At 41.0% G+C, this 15,554-nt stretch overlaps 1 protein-coding gene across 1 annotated transcript in view; it reads right to left on the reverse strand.

The window, feature by feature from the left end:
- Positions 1-8,723, reverse strand: part of cstpp1 (centriolar satellite-associated tubulin polyglutamylase complex regulator 1) — a 286,132-nt gene extending 277,409 nt beyond the window's left edge. The window contains exon 1 of the mRNA XM_059975978.1: positions 8,576-8,723. Within this exon, the coding sequence (XP_059831961.1) occupies positions 8,576-8,618 (43 nt within the window). The 5' untranslated portion in view covers positions 8,619-8,723. The remainder of the gene's footprint in view (positions 1-8,575) is intronic.
- Between the last annotated feature and the right edge of the window lie 6,831 nt (positions 8,724-15,554).

Here is a 15,554-nt window from a genome sequence, read left to right on the forward strand (position 1 = left end):
GTTAGCCCTGTTATTGTTCCTTTCTAATCAACTTTGGCCAGCTCCTCTCTCATGCATCTGTGATTCCCTTTACTCCACTATAACACGGATATATCTGACTTTAGCTTCTTTCTCTGAAACTGCAGGAAGTCCATCATATTATGATCACTGCTTCCTCAGGGTTCATTTACCTTAAGTTTCCGAACCAAATCTGGGCCATTATGTAACACCCAATTCAGAACTGCCATTCCCCAAGTGGGCTCCATCACAAGCAGCTCTAAAAAGCCAGATCAGAAGCATTCTACAAATTCCCTGTCTTGAGATCCAGCTCCAAATGGATTTTTACAAGCATCCTGCCTATTGAAATCATCCACGATTATTGCTAAGTTGCCCTTTTCACAAGCTTTTTCTATCTGAAAGTTCGGCCTCAGGGGTACTCCACACTGGCTGCCTATTCCTTTTTCCAAGTTACCGGGGTGACTACCACCCTGGAGCTTCTATCTATCACCTCCTCATTCTCTCGTACACACTGCAGGTCATCGAGCAGCAGTTCCAGGTCCTTAACATGGTCTCTAAGGAGATGCATTTCAATGTACTCTGAGCAAATGTTATTATCACGGAGACTGGAGGCTTCCCAAATTTCATACATTTCACACAAGGAGCATACATACCACTATCTTTGGATCTATTCTCATTGCATTAGTTATGTACTAACAGAAATAAAACTTAATCGAAACTTTCTTACTTGGAACTTCTATCTGTGCTTGCCAAAGCCAGACCACTCTGACAATGGCTGCTCCACATATAGCTCCTTTCTTTTTCTTGGCCTCGCACTGACTGCTGCCTGCCAAAAAGCACCTGAGCAACACACACAAAATGCTAGAGGAACTCAACAGATCAGGCAACATTTATGGAAATAATAAACAGTCGACATTTCAGACCAAGAACTTAGTTCAGGACTCACCCAAGCTCTTATTAAACACTGCGTCACCAAATGATCTCTCGTGCTAATAGGTGCCCGCCAAGAAAAAAAAATGAAAAAGCACCTTAGCTCTTCTTAAAGCTTGTGCTGTGTCACCAATGAATAACCTCTCTGCTGATTGCCACCAGCCAAGAAAAAAAGCACTCGAGCTCTTTTTAAACCTTCTGCTGCATCACCAACAAGCAACTTCTTGCACTGATTGGCACCTGCCAAAATAAAAATGTCACAATCTTTCCACCCTCCATATACAAGTTTGCTGACAAAACTACTGTTGTGGGCTGTGTCAAAGGTGGTGATGAATCAGCATACAGGAGGGAGACTGAAAAACTGACTGAGTGGTGTAATAACAACAACCTCTCACTCAATGTCAGTAAGTCCAAGAAACTGGTTGTAGACCAGGAGAGGGAAACCAGAGGTCCATAAGCCAGTACTCACCAGAAGATCAGAAGTGAGGAGCATCAGTAACTTTAAATTACTGAGTGTCAATATCTCAAAGAATCTGCCCTGGACCCATCACATAAATATTATTGTGAAAGAAGCACAACAGCGCTTCTTCGTCTGGAGTCAGGGGAGGTTTGGCATGTCATCAAAAAACTTGGCAACCTATAGATGTGTGGAGGAAAATGTGCTGACTGGCTGTATTATGCCCTGGTATGGAACACCAATGCATTTGAGCAGAAAATCCTACAAAAGTTAGTGACTTCGGCCCAGTACATCACAGATAAAAACCCTCCAGACCATTGCACACATCTACATGAAACATTGCCATTGAAAAGCAGCATCCACCAAAGATCCTCATCACCCAGGACATGCTCTTTTCTCACTGCTGCCATCGGGTAGAAGGTACAGGTGCCTCAGGACTCGCACCGCCTGGTTCAAGAACAACCCCTCAATCATCAGGCTCTTGAACAAAAGGCAATAACTGCACTCATTTAAGGGCTCTGTTATATTGTAATTTCATGCCCGTTATTTATTGCTATTTATTTCTGCTTTTGCACAATTTCTTTACAGTTAACAGTTCCAGATGTTTACTGTTTAGTTACTGTTCTATAGATTTGCTAAGTATGCTGCAGAAAAGAATCTCAGGATCGTACGTGGTGACACGTATCTACTAATAAGTTTTACTTTGAACTTTTATGAGCCAATCACTGTTCAGTATTTTCATATTGTTATGATCCCAGCCCCCTCCTTTGTGAGAAGCGCAAGAGCACCCGTTGGGGGGGGCGGGTCAATAGACTCAGGAAGTGGGAGAGAGAGAAACGTGCCAAATAGCACATTCCACCCGGGATGCAAAATAAGGCGACAGTGACTATTGTCTCATGGAGACCACGTGTAAAGCCCTCGGGCAAAGTGGGCTGGTTGAGAGAGAGATTGCATCATCTCAACCTGATTGACACCTGCGACCCAGTGAGGAAGTATAAAGGAGGGTCTAAGGGGGACAACCCCTTCAGACGCACCAAGAAGACACGAGAGTGATCCCGCCATAGCGGGAAGCCATTTTGAAGGAAGCCACATGCGTTAGATTCCGGGATTGGAATTTGTGGCTGGAATCACGGAAAACCGCTTTTAACCAACATCGGGGAGGGGGAACCAATGCTCCCCCGATTCAACGGAAGCTTCATAAAGACCCGGCAAGTTTTTCCTCTTCTCCCCAATCTCTCTCTCTGTCGCCCCACGTGAAACCCAGCGATTCCCAAAAGGCTGAAGCCTGCAGACTTCTGAGTGACTTTTATATTTCCAACGGACAATATATTATCCCCTGGACAACAGTAGAGCTCATTTCTTAATGATGATTATTACTATACCCGCGCTTTAGATTGAGTATTGACGACGTGCATTATCTGAATGTTTGTAGTAACCTTACTTTTGTGCCCCTTTATAAATAAAAACGTTTGAAAATAGTGACATCAGACTTCAACGGACCTCTATCTTTGCTGGTAAGTTATCCAGTTATGGGATACGTAACAATATGCTTATTTTTATTTGTGCTGTTTTAAAAACGGGCAATACAATTTCCTGATAAAGGTCAACTTTACAGTATCAAAACTTCTGAACTTCACAAAAAATAAAATGGCATTATATAAAGTCAGAGCCCTACAGAATGGAAACAGGCCTTTCAGGTCAACTGTGTTGCGCAGGAAGCTCGACCCACCTCCCTGCATTTGTATATTTATACAATTTTATAAGAAAAGATAGGCAGGAGCATGATAGATGGATTGAGTTGATCATTTCAATGTCATTTGCCATATTTTACCACAGCACTGTTAAATCATGAAACAAAAGAGCAAAATACTTACTCAAAAATTGCAACATTTATAATAAGCTATTTCCACAAATAATTCTCTCTGAATGCACATTCTGTGCACAAAACAGACTTTCACTAAGTGAAGGTGTTCATTAGATATTTGCAAAAAACACTCTGAGGGTGCACTATATGCAATATATCGATGCACAGATAACACCTTTTAACAAAATTACAAAGTTTGAGGAAGTTAAAATGATTAATCACTCTCAGTGTCTACAAGGGATAAAAATAATTGGTAAATTGGCAAACAATTACGAAGATGGATAAAAACTTGTACACAGAGGCAAGCAGCTTGTAAAAGTGAACCTTTAGGAAGGAAGGTACATCCAGATCCAGAATATAGAATAAAATATTACAATTAGACAGTAATTGTGTTGAAAATAGACAATATGATGACACTGTAGATTTTGAGATCAAGATACCATCTTATCATAATAGGACACCATTCAATGGTCTTAAAACTGAAATAGAAGCTGTCCCAGAGACTGTGGTACATGCTTTCAAGCTTTTGTGTCTTCTGCACAATGAAAGGAGGAAAGAAGAGACAATGTCAGGCATGGGTAGAGTCTTTGATTACACTGGCTGCAGCAAAATGTGTAGACAGATTCAACAGAAGTTGGTTTCGATGAAATGCTGAGCTGTTTCCACAACTCTCTGCAGTTTTTTTGTAGTCAAGGGCAGAGCAATTCCTATAGAAAACCATGATGCATCCAAATAAGATGCTTTCTATGGTGCATCAATAAAAATTGTTCATCTACTTGCTCCCGGCCCTCAGTTGATAAGATAGATTCAAGGGTTATTCCTTCAGAAAACCATTTATAGCCAGCACAGTGTAAATGGATTGGTGAAAATATTACCCCCTACCATGTAGATATGGTCATAGAGTTAAGAGGCTTACTATGTTATGTGCAGAACCAAACCATGGAAAAGTTTTCTACTCCTATGCAATGAGGACAAGAAATCCTGACAATAACAAGGGTTGTGGCTACTTTAAGCGGGAGTGGGCATTGAAGAAAGAGAAAACCTCTCCAGCCTCATTTGCAAATAATTTTGGTGCAGTTTCATCTGGAGCCTTTCCTTCTTCCCAAAGAATATCTTGGCCTCAGATTATCTTTCCAGAATTAACAATGCACCTGCATTGATTTGTATTTAATCTCGCACAAAGCAACAAATTATTCAGTATTTCAGAACAGTGTGCTATAATATTTTTGGAGAGCACTCAACTTTCTTGACTAGGCTTGTTTTCCTTCTGTGTATAAAAAAAATTGGCATAGGTCAAAGGGAACATGCAAAATTTATTGAGCCTCCTGAGGAAGTAGAGGCAATGATGAATTTTCCTGGCCCTGACCAACATACTTTGACAGGTCAGGCGATTGGTGACGTTCACTCCTAGGAACTTTTAAACTCTCAGCTCTCTCACCTTCACAGCCATTGATATAAACAGCAGCATATGCATTGCCTCCCTTTTATAAAGTCAATGGCTGACATCAAGGCAATGATAGTTGTTATGACACCATTGCACTATGTTCTGTACCTTCTCCCTGTACTCCAACTCATCATTATTTGAAATTCAGCTTATTACTGTGATGGTTATCTGTAAACAGAAAGATTGACGTTGAGCAGAATCTGGCCACACAGTTCTCGATTTATAGGGAGTAAAGTAGAGAGCTGAAGATGCAGCTTCGTGCGACACCAGCACTGGTAATAATCAGGGCAGAGGTTTTGCTGTCTATCCTCACTGATTTTGGTCTGTTGATCAGAAAGTCAGGGATCCAATTGCAAAGGGAATTGCTGAGTTCCAAGTCCAGGAGTTTTTTTGGAATAATAATATTGAAGATGGAGATGTAGTCAATAAACAATAGTCCAACATAGGTTGCCCAGATGCTCCAGAAATGTGTGTAGGGCCAAGAAGAAAGCATCTGCGGTGGACCTGTTTGGGCAGTAGGCAGACTGCAATGGGTGAAATTTGTCTGGGAAGCTGGAGTTACTGTATATCAGGACCAACCTCTTGAAGCAGTTCACAATGGTAGATGTCAAAGCCACGGCCAGTAGTCATTAAGACATGTTACCTAACATTTCAATAAGTTAGAAAAAGTTCATAAAAGGCTGTGCAAAAACACAGAAAATATTACAATAACTCATTGCTAACTGAAGCACAATAAACATTAGAGGAGCAACCATTGTTGAGATGGGCCAGCGTAAGAGTGGGAGTTGAGGCTTTGGCTCAGGAGGCTTCAATATGAAAAGACAGAGGAAGTGACCCAAGTATAAGTAGAGAGAGCAGCTCGATTAAATTGCCTCAGTGAGAAGGCACAGGTAAGATTTTATTTGGTTGCTCATCCTTAGTAATTGATGCATTGTAGCAAGATGGTAGTTAGGGCAGTGGAATGCTGTCTCCTTGATGACTACCTCCAAATACAACTCCTGACAGCGTAGGTCAAGGAACTGGAGTTGGATCTGGAAATACTCAGGTGAGGACTTTATTGATGAAACTGTTACCGAGATGGTCACACCCAAGGAATGGGTTTTAGAGCAACCACCAGAAGTTCAGTGCAGGGATCCACTAACAGGCACACTTTTTGGGATACTGTTGAGAGTGATGCTCTTTCAAAGCTACCAGCAATGATCAGATCTTGGGAGGGGTGGAGGTTGGGAGGGACTCAAGAGAGCAAACTAGGTGACAAGACAGGGACACATGCAGCAACATTTACAGGAAAAGGGCAGATAGGACCACTGCTTTAAGCTGCAACTACTTTAATGTACATGCCTTAACAAGGTAGACAAATTCTTCTTCTTCAGGTGGCCATGAAACCAAGAAAGAAAATGGCGGCAGCACAATCATCAACCCCCAAATCCCACCTCCCTGCACAAAAAAAAGAACAAAAAATGGAAAAGGCACATCGGCCCCCGAATCCCCTCCTACACACACACAAAATGAGAAAGATCAGGCAAAAAACACAGGATATAAAAACTAAAAGTCTGGAAAAAAGCCTATTGTCAAAGTCCATATCCAGAAAACCTAGACAACATTCCTGGGCACAGCGAATTCCCCCTTCGTAGTACAGCGATCCCACCAATGATCAAACGGCAGTGTCCCCTCTCCATAGTGCAGTGATTCCCCCAGCAGGCACTCACCTTCATCATTCGCTTCAATATTTCAATCTCCCTTGTCACTTTAATCAGCAAACAAAGGAAGCATTAATCAGCGAAATGGAGCTGCCAACTTGACCGGAAGTCCAAATTGAGGATGCAGATTGTCTCTTGAGAATGGAATATTGTGGCTACAACAGAAATGTGGCAGAGAGAAGGGCAGGTCTGGCATCTTAATGTTCCTGGATACTGATGCTTTAGGCATGAAGGGGAACAGGTAAGACTGGAAATGGTGTTGTCTTTCAGATAAGGGAGAATATAGTACCAGTGCTTGGGAAGATATTCTTGAAGGAGCATTTAACAAGGCCACGTGGTAGGATTTAGAAATAAGAATGGGTTGGCCACCTTGGTAGGACTTTACTGCAGTCAGCAGGAACTTGAGGAGCAGATGGGTTGAGAAATTGCACGCAATTGTGAGAATAATAGAGGTGTTAGCAGGAGATTTCAATTTTTCAGGTATTGACTGGGGAACCCAGATTGCAAAGGGCCTGGATGGGACAGAATTTGTGTAGGGTGTTCAAGACAGTTCCCTTACTCAATATACAAGATATAGAAGCAGAATTAGGCCACTTGGTCCATCAAATCTTCTCCACCATTCCATCATGGCTGATTTATTATCCTTCTCAACCCCACTCTCCCCATAACCTTTGACACTCTTACTAATCAAGAATCTATCAACCTCCACTTTAACTGTATCCAATGACTTGGCCTCTGCAACCACCTGTGGCTATTAATTACCTTCTGCCAGCACAAGTAGAGCATGCAAGCTCAATCTCAACACTTAAACAAAGTTTGGGTAGGTACACAGACAGCTCCAGAACTGAACTCCAAACTATGATGCTCTAAGCTGTAATAGGGTTGTGCTGAACACTTTGCTACTGTGGTACCCTAAATTGAAAAAAAAATCAACATATTTGAAATCTTGCAGAGATAGAATGGTGTGACATACAGAAAACACTAACATGCAAATTAACCCCATTGTGGGTCCAGTATCAGAGAATATTACAGCATGGAAACAAGCCCTTTGTCTAAGCCATCTACAAAGAGCCAACTTTATTCTTCCCCATATTTCTATTCCCCAGATACTGGTTACAGCTAGATTTAACACCTGCCTGAACAAAGACCTGAACCACTGCAATTCACCTACCACCACCACAAGTCCAAACATTTCCAATTTCACCGACTCTCTGTTCTGCTTTGGAGAACGAAGACAACAGCAAAACATACAATCAGGCTGCTGTTTAGTGATTTGCAGCTGGACCTTCAGCACCATTGTCCCCTCGGTATTACTATTTTGCACAAGATATTTTAGCCTGAGTTATTCCCCACTCAAAGCATAGTTTTACTTTAAAACTATAGATGTCAGCATCTTCCCATTCCCACAATAAAATATTAGCCCAAAAGAAAACTTGTTAAAAATTACAGCAAGTTCAAAAGACAGAATGATCTGATCTCATCCACAAAGGTAAGCAAGAGGTCTGCGTTCCAGCAACATGTCTGGCTCACGTTCCTGAACTTAGTTTTAATGAGCTAGTAACTACGTATCTTGCAATACAAAACAGAAATTAGCAATCCTCTTTATTAGTAGATTGCTCACAAGTTTTGCCTTAAATTCATTAATGAACATATAGAGCTGGTACCTCCAAAACACTCTAGGAACATTTACAGCATAGGACGGGCCCTTCGGCTCACGGTGGTCTGTGCAACTTGCTTTCTGAAGATTATAAGATGCAGCTCTGATAAAAGGTACAGTTAGTCCACTAGTAAAAAAAAACAAATGATTAAACTTCAACGACAATTGTCTTTATGATTATTGTTTTATACACTAATGCTTTCCCGCCTGCAGTAGCATTAACTACAGTGCCTTTAAAGGAAGAGATGGGGAGGAAATGGTATGGAGACAGTCGGGGGAAAACATCAGAATCTCTGCTTCCAATCGAAAAGGAATGAGTCTGTACCAATGCACAATCCGCTGACACATTTCCAGAGTCCCACCGGCCGGGACTGTTCAAAGGATGGATGATGGGTGCCCTGCCCAAGTGATGAAAGCCATGGAGTCGAGGCTCATCACTGCTCCTGCCCCGGTTAGGTGTGGTTCGACTGAAAGTCATTCAGGCCGTTTGAGAGCTTCCTCGCCGCACATCCCGCCCTATACTCACCCAGATACTCCTCAGCAGACAGCGAGAACCGGTCAGCGCTCATCCTCCCTACACTCACTCCAGCAAACGTACCGAGTCGCCGCTCTTCCTCGAAAGCTCCGCGTACTTGTGCAGCTTGTTGGCTCCGGTTACCATAACAGCAGCTTTCCGGAAAGGTGCTACTCTGATAGTTACCGTCTCAACGTCGTCGGTGGCGAGCTTTGGTTCCGGGATCAGTTCCATCCATCCCAGCGCTCAGAGTTGGACGTGAAAGTAAAGAGGCATTTCACTGTCGTGTGATTAGACAATCAGGGCGTAATAGAAAGGAAAACAAAGGAGTGTAAAACTCAGATGAGTTTTTTTTTCAAGCAGGTGTAATGTGATAGAAGTAATGAGATGGGTGTAATGAGCAGAAATAATGTTCTGATGAAACGACTCGGCTCGAAACGTCGACTGTATACTCTTTCTCCATAGAATCTTCCGAGCCTGCTGGGTTCCTCCAGCATTTTAAATGTGTTGTAATTTGTTTGAAATACAGATAGCATGATTTAATGGTTTAAGCTGAAGGTGGAAGTACGTGGATGTGCTATGGTTCCAAGAAAGCCAAAAATAATTGTGAATATGCAGGGACGGTTAAGGATGCAAAAGATGACATGGGCAGAACCACGAGACATTTAAAAGTGTACTTTGAATCAAGTGGTGTCAGTTCCAAGGTCATTGTGGCTGTCGAGGGTATCTCACATGCTGTATTAACTACCTGCCTTCGCGCAAACGGTGCATAGTTGTTGCTGTTGACTCAGGTGGGGACTGATTCAGTGTAAGGTTTGTTGAGTGGAGTGCTCAAGTGGAGCCCCTTTCCTCTCCTGGCATAGTCAGCAATTGGTAAGCTGTATTTTATCATTTTGTTTATAGTACTTTCTGCACAGCTTGCAAATCCAGGCAAGTCCAGTGAAGACATTGATGCAGATGCTGTCATTCCACCAAAGAATAGGCTGGATCCTTTTACATTGGATACAATAGCAGATCTTGAGGGGACTGATGGGTCATGAGAGACTGGAGAAGGAAATAATTGATGTATTTGTGGAACTTTGCGTGGCATGTCCAATATTTTCAGTATTTATTTAGATAAATATTTATTCAAGAAATATCTCAGTCTCACATTGGAACACTTAACTCCATTCTGGTTTCATAACTTTCTTTCCAACTTTGGTATTCTGTATTCTTTGTAAACATTTCAAGAATACCAAACCAACAGCACAAACTCATTCTCAAATTATAACAATAAAGATTTCAACAATATAGCATTTAGCATTTGAGTCTACTTGCTGTTGATCAGTTCAAATAAAGACAATCTAAATTTCTTATTCTTCAAACACAGTAAACTGCACACAATTCCACATAAATTGTGCACTCTGCCCCATAAGAATTCACTTGTGAACAAATTGTTGGTTTCTATATGTAAAAAAACATAGAAACATAAAAAACCTCCAGCACAATACAGGCCCTTTGGCCCACAATGCCATGCCAAACATGCCCTTAATTTAGCAATTACCTAGGGTTATCCATAACCCTCTATTTTTCTAAGCTCCATGTACCTATCCAGGAGTCTTTTAAAAGACCCTATCGTATCCACCTCCACCACCGTCACCGGCAGCTCATTCCACGCACTCACCACTCTCTGTGTAATAAATTTATCCGACATCTCCTCTGTACCTACTTCCAAGCACCTTAAAACTGTGCCCTCTCATGTCAGCCATTTCAGCCCTGGGAAAAAGCCTCTAACTATCCACACGATCAATGCCTCTCATTATTTTATACATCTCTATCAGGTCTCCTCTCATCCTCCATTGCTCCAAGGAGAAAAGACCGAATTCACTCAACCTATTCTCATAAGGCATCCTCCCCAATTCAGGCAACATCCTTTTAAATCTCCTCTGCACCCTTTCTGTGGCTTTCACATCCTTCCTGTTGTGAGGTGACCAGAAATGAGCACAGTACTCCAGGTGGGGTCTGACCAGGGTCCTATATAGCTGTAATATTACATCTCAGCTCTTAAATTCAATTCCATGATTGATGAAGGCCAATGCACCGTACAACTTCTTAACCACTGAGTCAATCCGCGCCGCAGCTTTGAGTGTCCCATGGACTTGGACCCCAAGATCCCTCTGATCCTCCACATTGCCAAGAGTCTTAACATTAATACTATATTCTGCCATCATATTTGACCTACCAAAATAAACCACCTCACACTTATCGGGGTTGAACTCCATCTGCCACTTCTCAGCCCAGTTTTGACTCCTATTGATGTCCTGCTGTAACCTCTGACAGCCCTCCACACTATCCACAACACCTCCAACCTTTGTGTCATCAATAAATTTACTGACCCATCCCTCCACTTCCTCATCCGGTCATTTATAAAAATCATGAAGAGTGATGTTGATACAGAGACTTGGATGACTCAGGGGCAGGAATGGTTACTTCAAGTGCCAAGCTTTAGATGTTTCAGAAAGGGCAGGGAGAGAGGCAAAAGAGGTGGGGGCATGGCATTGCTGATCAGACATAGTGTCACGGCTGCAGAAAAGGAGGAAGTCATGGAGGGATTGTCTACTGAGTCTCTGTGAGTGGAAGTTAGGAACAGGAAGGGGTCAATAATTCTACTGAATGTTTTTTATAGACCACCCAATAGTAACAGAAACATTGAGGAGCAGACAGGGAGACAGATCATGTACCCTGATGCCTGCACTGACCCATTCACTGTCTGAACTTGAACCAGTGAACAACATCCTGTGTTGCAGAAATGGAAATTCATTCTTTGGGAAAATAGAAAAGCCAGAACTATTTTCTTCAGTGCCTGCTATAAACCTTTTCTACTCACCAGATGCACCAGATTCATTAATAGCAAAATTAGATTATTTCTACCAATGGGTCTTCAGCCTGAAATGTTAATGCTTTTTGTCCTTTAAAATATGCTTCAGGCCTGCAAAGTGTTTCCAGCATTTTCTGTTTATATTTTAGCATCAGTAATTTCTTTTTACTTTCGTGAGACCTTCTTCTCATGAATCTTACCTATCTGCCCATTCCTTCCCTATGTGCCTCAATGACCAACTGTGTTTGATTAAACTGCCCTAAATGCTACATGATATGTTTAAGGGGAATGTGAAGGGATATGTCTTCACTCAAGAGGGTGAAGCTGACAGTGCAAGTAGTGGATGTGATTTCAATTACAAAGTTTAAGAGAAGTTTAGATAGGACGGGTATGGAGGTGCAGGTCTCGGTGCAGATCTTTGAGACCAGGCAGTTTAAATGGCTTGGCATGAACTAGATGGGCTGAAGGACTTCTATGCTGTAGTTTTCTATGACTATAAAGCATCTTAGGCAGTTAATTATATTAAGTCCAAATTATAGTTGATGTTGCATCTGTAAATATTTTAATATTATAAATGATGTTGTTTTGGAATCTAAAATATACAAACAAAATAACTAAGTGCTGGTCAGGGAAGTTTGTTCTGGTTGTACAATATACAAACAAAATAACTGAGTGCTGGTCAGGAAAGTTTGTCCTGATATTGAATTAGACTTCAGAATCAGAATCAAATTTATTAACACTGTCTTAGATTCGATGAAATGTATTATTTTATGGCAGCAGTACAATGCAAAAGCATAAAATTACTGTAAATTACAAAATAAATGAGTGCAAAGAACAAGGTTCATGGGTTCATGGGTCATTCTGAAATCTGAAGGAGTTATTTCTGGATCATCCAGTATGTTTGTTTAAGCTCCTGTACCTCCTGTCTGGTGGTAGTAGTGTCCAGTAAGCATAAACATAATTCAAGGACTGAAACTTGAAATAGTACAGAAACAAAGACCAGCATCAGTGAACTCATTTACAAAAACAAAGAAAAATAAAGGCATTTGATAGAAATAACTTTGCAGAGGTAGCCAAATTAAGAATTTCAAACAATCTCCAATTTTCCTTGGACTCAAAGTCTGAGGTGTACATTTAATATATCAGTAAATTATGAATAATATTTTGTTGTTTACATAATTTGATATCACTTATATGTAAAAGTACATGAATGGCATACATTATTACAACACCACATCACGTGTGTGCTTCACTAAAAGTAAACCTAAGACTATCTCTGGCTCTGTGTTTGTCTTTCAATTAGTTTTATGTTTTAGAATTACGAAACATAACCGTGGCAAGTTGGTTTTAAAATGAACCTGAGATGACTATCTACCTGTTGAAGCACAGCACTATTTTTTTCTTTGCAACAGGAGGGAGACATTCGAGTTTTTTTTTAAAAAAGGGCACCACATGTCTCTTCAGAAAAAGAGCAAGGTGGTTGAGTTAAAAGAAAAGCAATGAAAAGCAAGTGTCTGTGTTACTAGGTGCTATAGGTGAAAAGGCATACAGTTTAAAAAGGGTCATGTGCTTTTCCGGCTTTGATGATGAATAAACTCTTCTTAGGCTTCCAGCCAGGTACAGGTAACAATTCTAATGGACGTTTTGATGACAAACTCTGCCATTTTCATCAGGGATGATGCCTGGGAATGTCTAGTCCAATGGTATTTATATCCCTATTGTCCATCCCTCCTGATTGGTTGGTCCTTATCATGTTTTCGCTTTGGGACCGCATGGTGAAGGAAGCCATTGAAATAAAACTAGAGGAAAATGTTTTGATAAAGTCAAAGGTCTTGCTATAAGTAAGAACTGGAATATAATTGTAAACAAGGTGGGACAGTGGGAAGCAGTGGAGGCTACATCAGTAAATATATTTAAGACAGGGTTGAATAGATTTTTGCATGGTAGTGAAATTAAAGGATATGGGGCAAATGGAGGAGGATGGAGATGAGTCCATGGCCAGATCAGCTATGATCTTATTGAATGTCAGAGCAGACTTGATGGGCCTGATGGCCTACTCCTACTCCTATTTCTTATGTTCTTAAAAAACCTGCTTGAGTGAGGACTAACTAATCAGGAGGGACAGATGAGGGAGGGTGTAAATACCACCAGACTAGACATGCCCAGGTATTATCCCTGATGAAAATGGCAGAGTTTATCAACGAAACATCAGTTAAAATTGATGCTTGTCCCTGGCTGAAAACCCAAGAAGAGTGTATTTGGCATACAGTCATACAGTTTCCTTAGAAGTTTAACTGTCCCAACCAAACCAGCCAAAATGATTTTTGCTGTTACCATGAAAGGAATGCAGGAACATTTAGAACCAAAACCATTGTTGATTGCAGAACACATTAGGTTTCATAAGTGGAATCAAAATGCAGGGGAGTCCATATATGCTTACATGGTTGAATTGAAAAAAATGTCTGAGCTTTGCCAGTTGAGAGATGGACTTAATGATGCACCAAGAGGTTGTTTAGTTTGTGAAATCTTTCAAGGAAGGATTGAAAAACATCTCCTAACTGAATCACAACTCACAATTAAAAGAGCAGTTGAAATCGCTGTATCAATGAAAACAGCGAACAGAGATCAAATTTAGTTGTGGTCAAGAATGAAAGTAAGCACAAACAAAATTCCATCGTCTAAACAGAAACTTGCCTGGCCAAATAAATTCTGTTACTAGTGTAGCATGGGCTCACATATACCGGACCAAGGGAAGAGAAAAAGACAGAAAATAAAGTTGTACTTTCTAAAAGAGTACAGTACTAATCATGCTATTGTCATAAAAACGAATAATGTGAGTGACATGGGACTGAGAAGTTTTGAGATTTACTATGTGAAACTAACATGAGACAAGCAATATGGCTTATACCAGAAGTGAATGGCAAATTAATTAAAATGGAATTGAAAATTAATTAAAATGGAATTGGACACTGGCTCAGCTGTTTCAGTCATTACACAAAATGAGTTTGAGCAGCATTTCAAAGATATTGAGCTGAAATCTGCAGATATTCAACTAAGAACTTATACCGGAGAGAAGGTAACTCCTGTGGGAATGACATTCGTAACAATGAAATGCAATAACTAACAAGCCACATTGGGCATGTATGTGGTAAGAACAGGAGGGACAGCAGTGTGGACATGTGATTAGCTGAGACAACTACAACGTGATTGGGGATTCATTCACCATTTGTATGCCACATACCCTTCAACAGAGTCAACTGAGAACAAATTCAGAAAGGTACTGGAAGATTCTACAGCTGTGTTCAAGGATGACATTGGAAGATTCAAACACATCAAGGGTAAAATTGTAGTAAATGAAGGTGCCACACCCAAGTTTTGCAAAACCTGTCCAGTTCCCTTTACCATCCATAATAAAGAAGCCAGTGAGCTAGAATGCATTGAGACTGATGGAATTCTTTCCAAGGCTGAATGGAGCCCATAAGCAATGCCAGTGGTCCCAGTAGTCAAGAAGAATGGGTATGTCAGGATCTGTTGTGATGTTAAGGTCACCATCAAAACAATAGATCAATAACCTCTGCCCAGGATGGAGGATGTTTGCAAACCTTTCTGGAAGTGAAGTGGACTTGATGCCTACCTATTGATGGAAATGGAAGAAGAGTCTCAATTGTTTCTTACCATAAACAATCATAAAGGACTTTATTGCTATAATAGGCTTATTTTTGGAGTAGAATCTGCACCTGCACTCTGGAAGAAAGCTATGGACCAGATTGCTGCAAGGCTGCCCAGCCACTCAGTAGTACCTGGGTAACTTAATTGTTACTGTAAGGATGACAAGGAACACCTTCAACATCTCAAGCCATTAGAATATTCTGGGGTCAGAGCACAATGCAACAAGTGTGAATTCTTTAAACAAGGCATCACTTACTGTGGTCACACCGTTGACGTACAAGAATTTCACAAATGTGCTGAGAAAACTTAAGCAGTGGTGAATACGCTAAGGCCAAAGGACATTTCGCAGTTGCGGTCATTTTTAGGATTTGTTGATAACTATAACAGGATCCTTCCAAATCTGGCTACTGTACTCCACCCCTTGAACTCAGTACTACAGATACAATGCACAAAGCAGTGTGAGGT

The sequence above is a fragment of the Hypanus sabinus genome, chromosome 7 (assembly GCF_030144855.1).
Source record: "Hypanus sabinus isolate sHypSab1 chromosome 7, sHypSab1.hap1, whole genome shotgun sequence".
Lineage (NCBI taxonomy): Eukaryota > Metazoa > Chordata > Chondrichthyes > Myliobatiformes > Dasyatidae > Hypanus > Hypanus sabinus.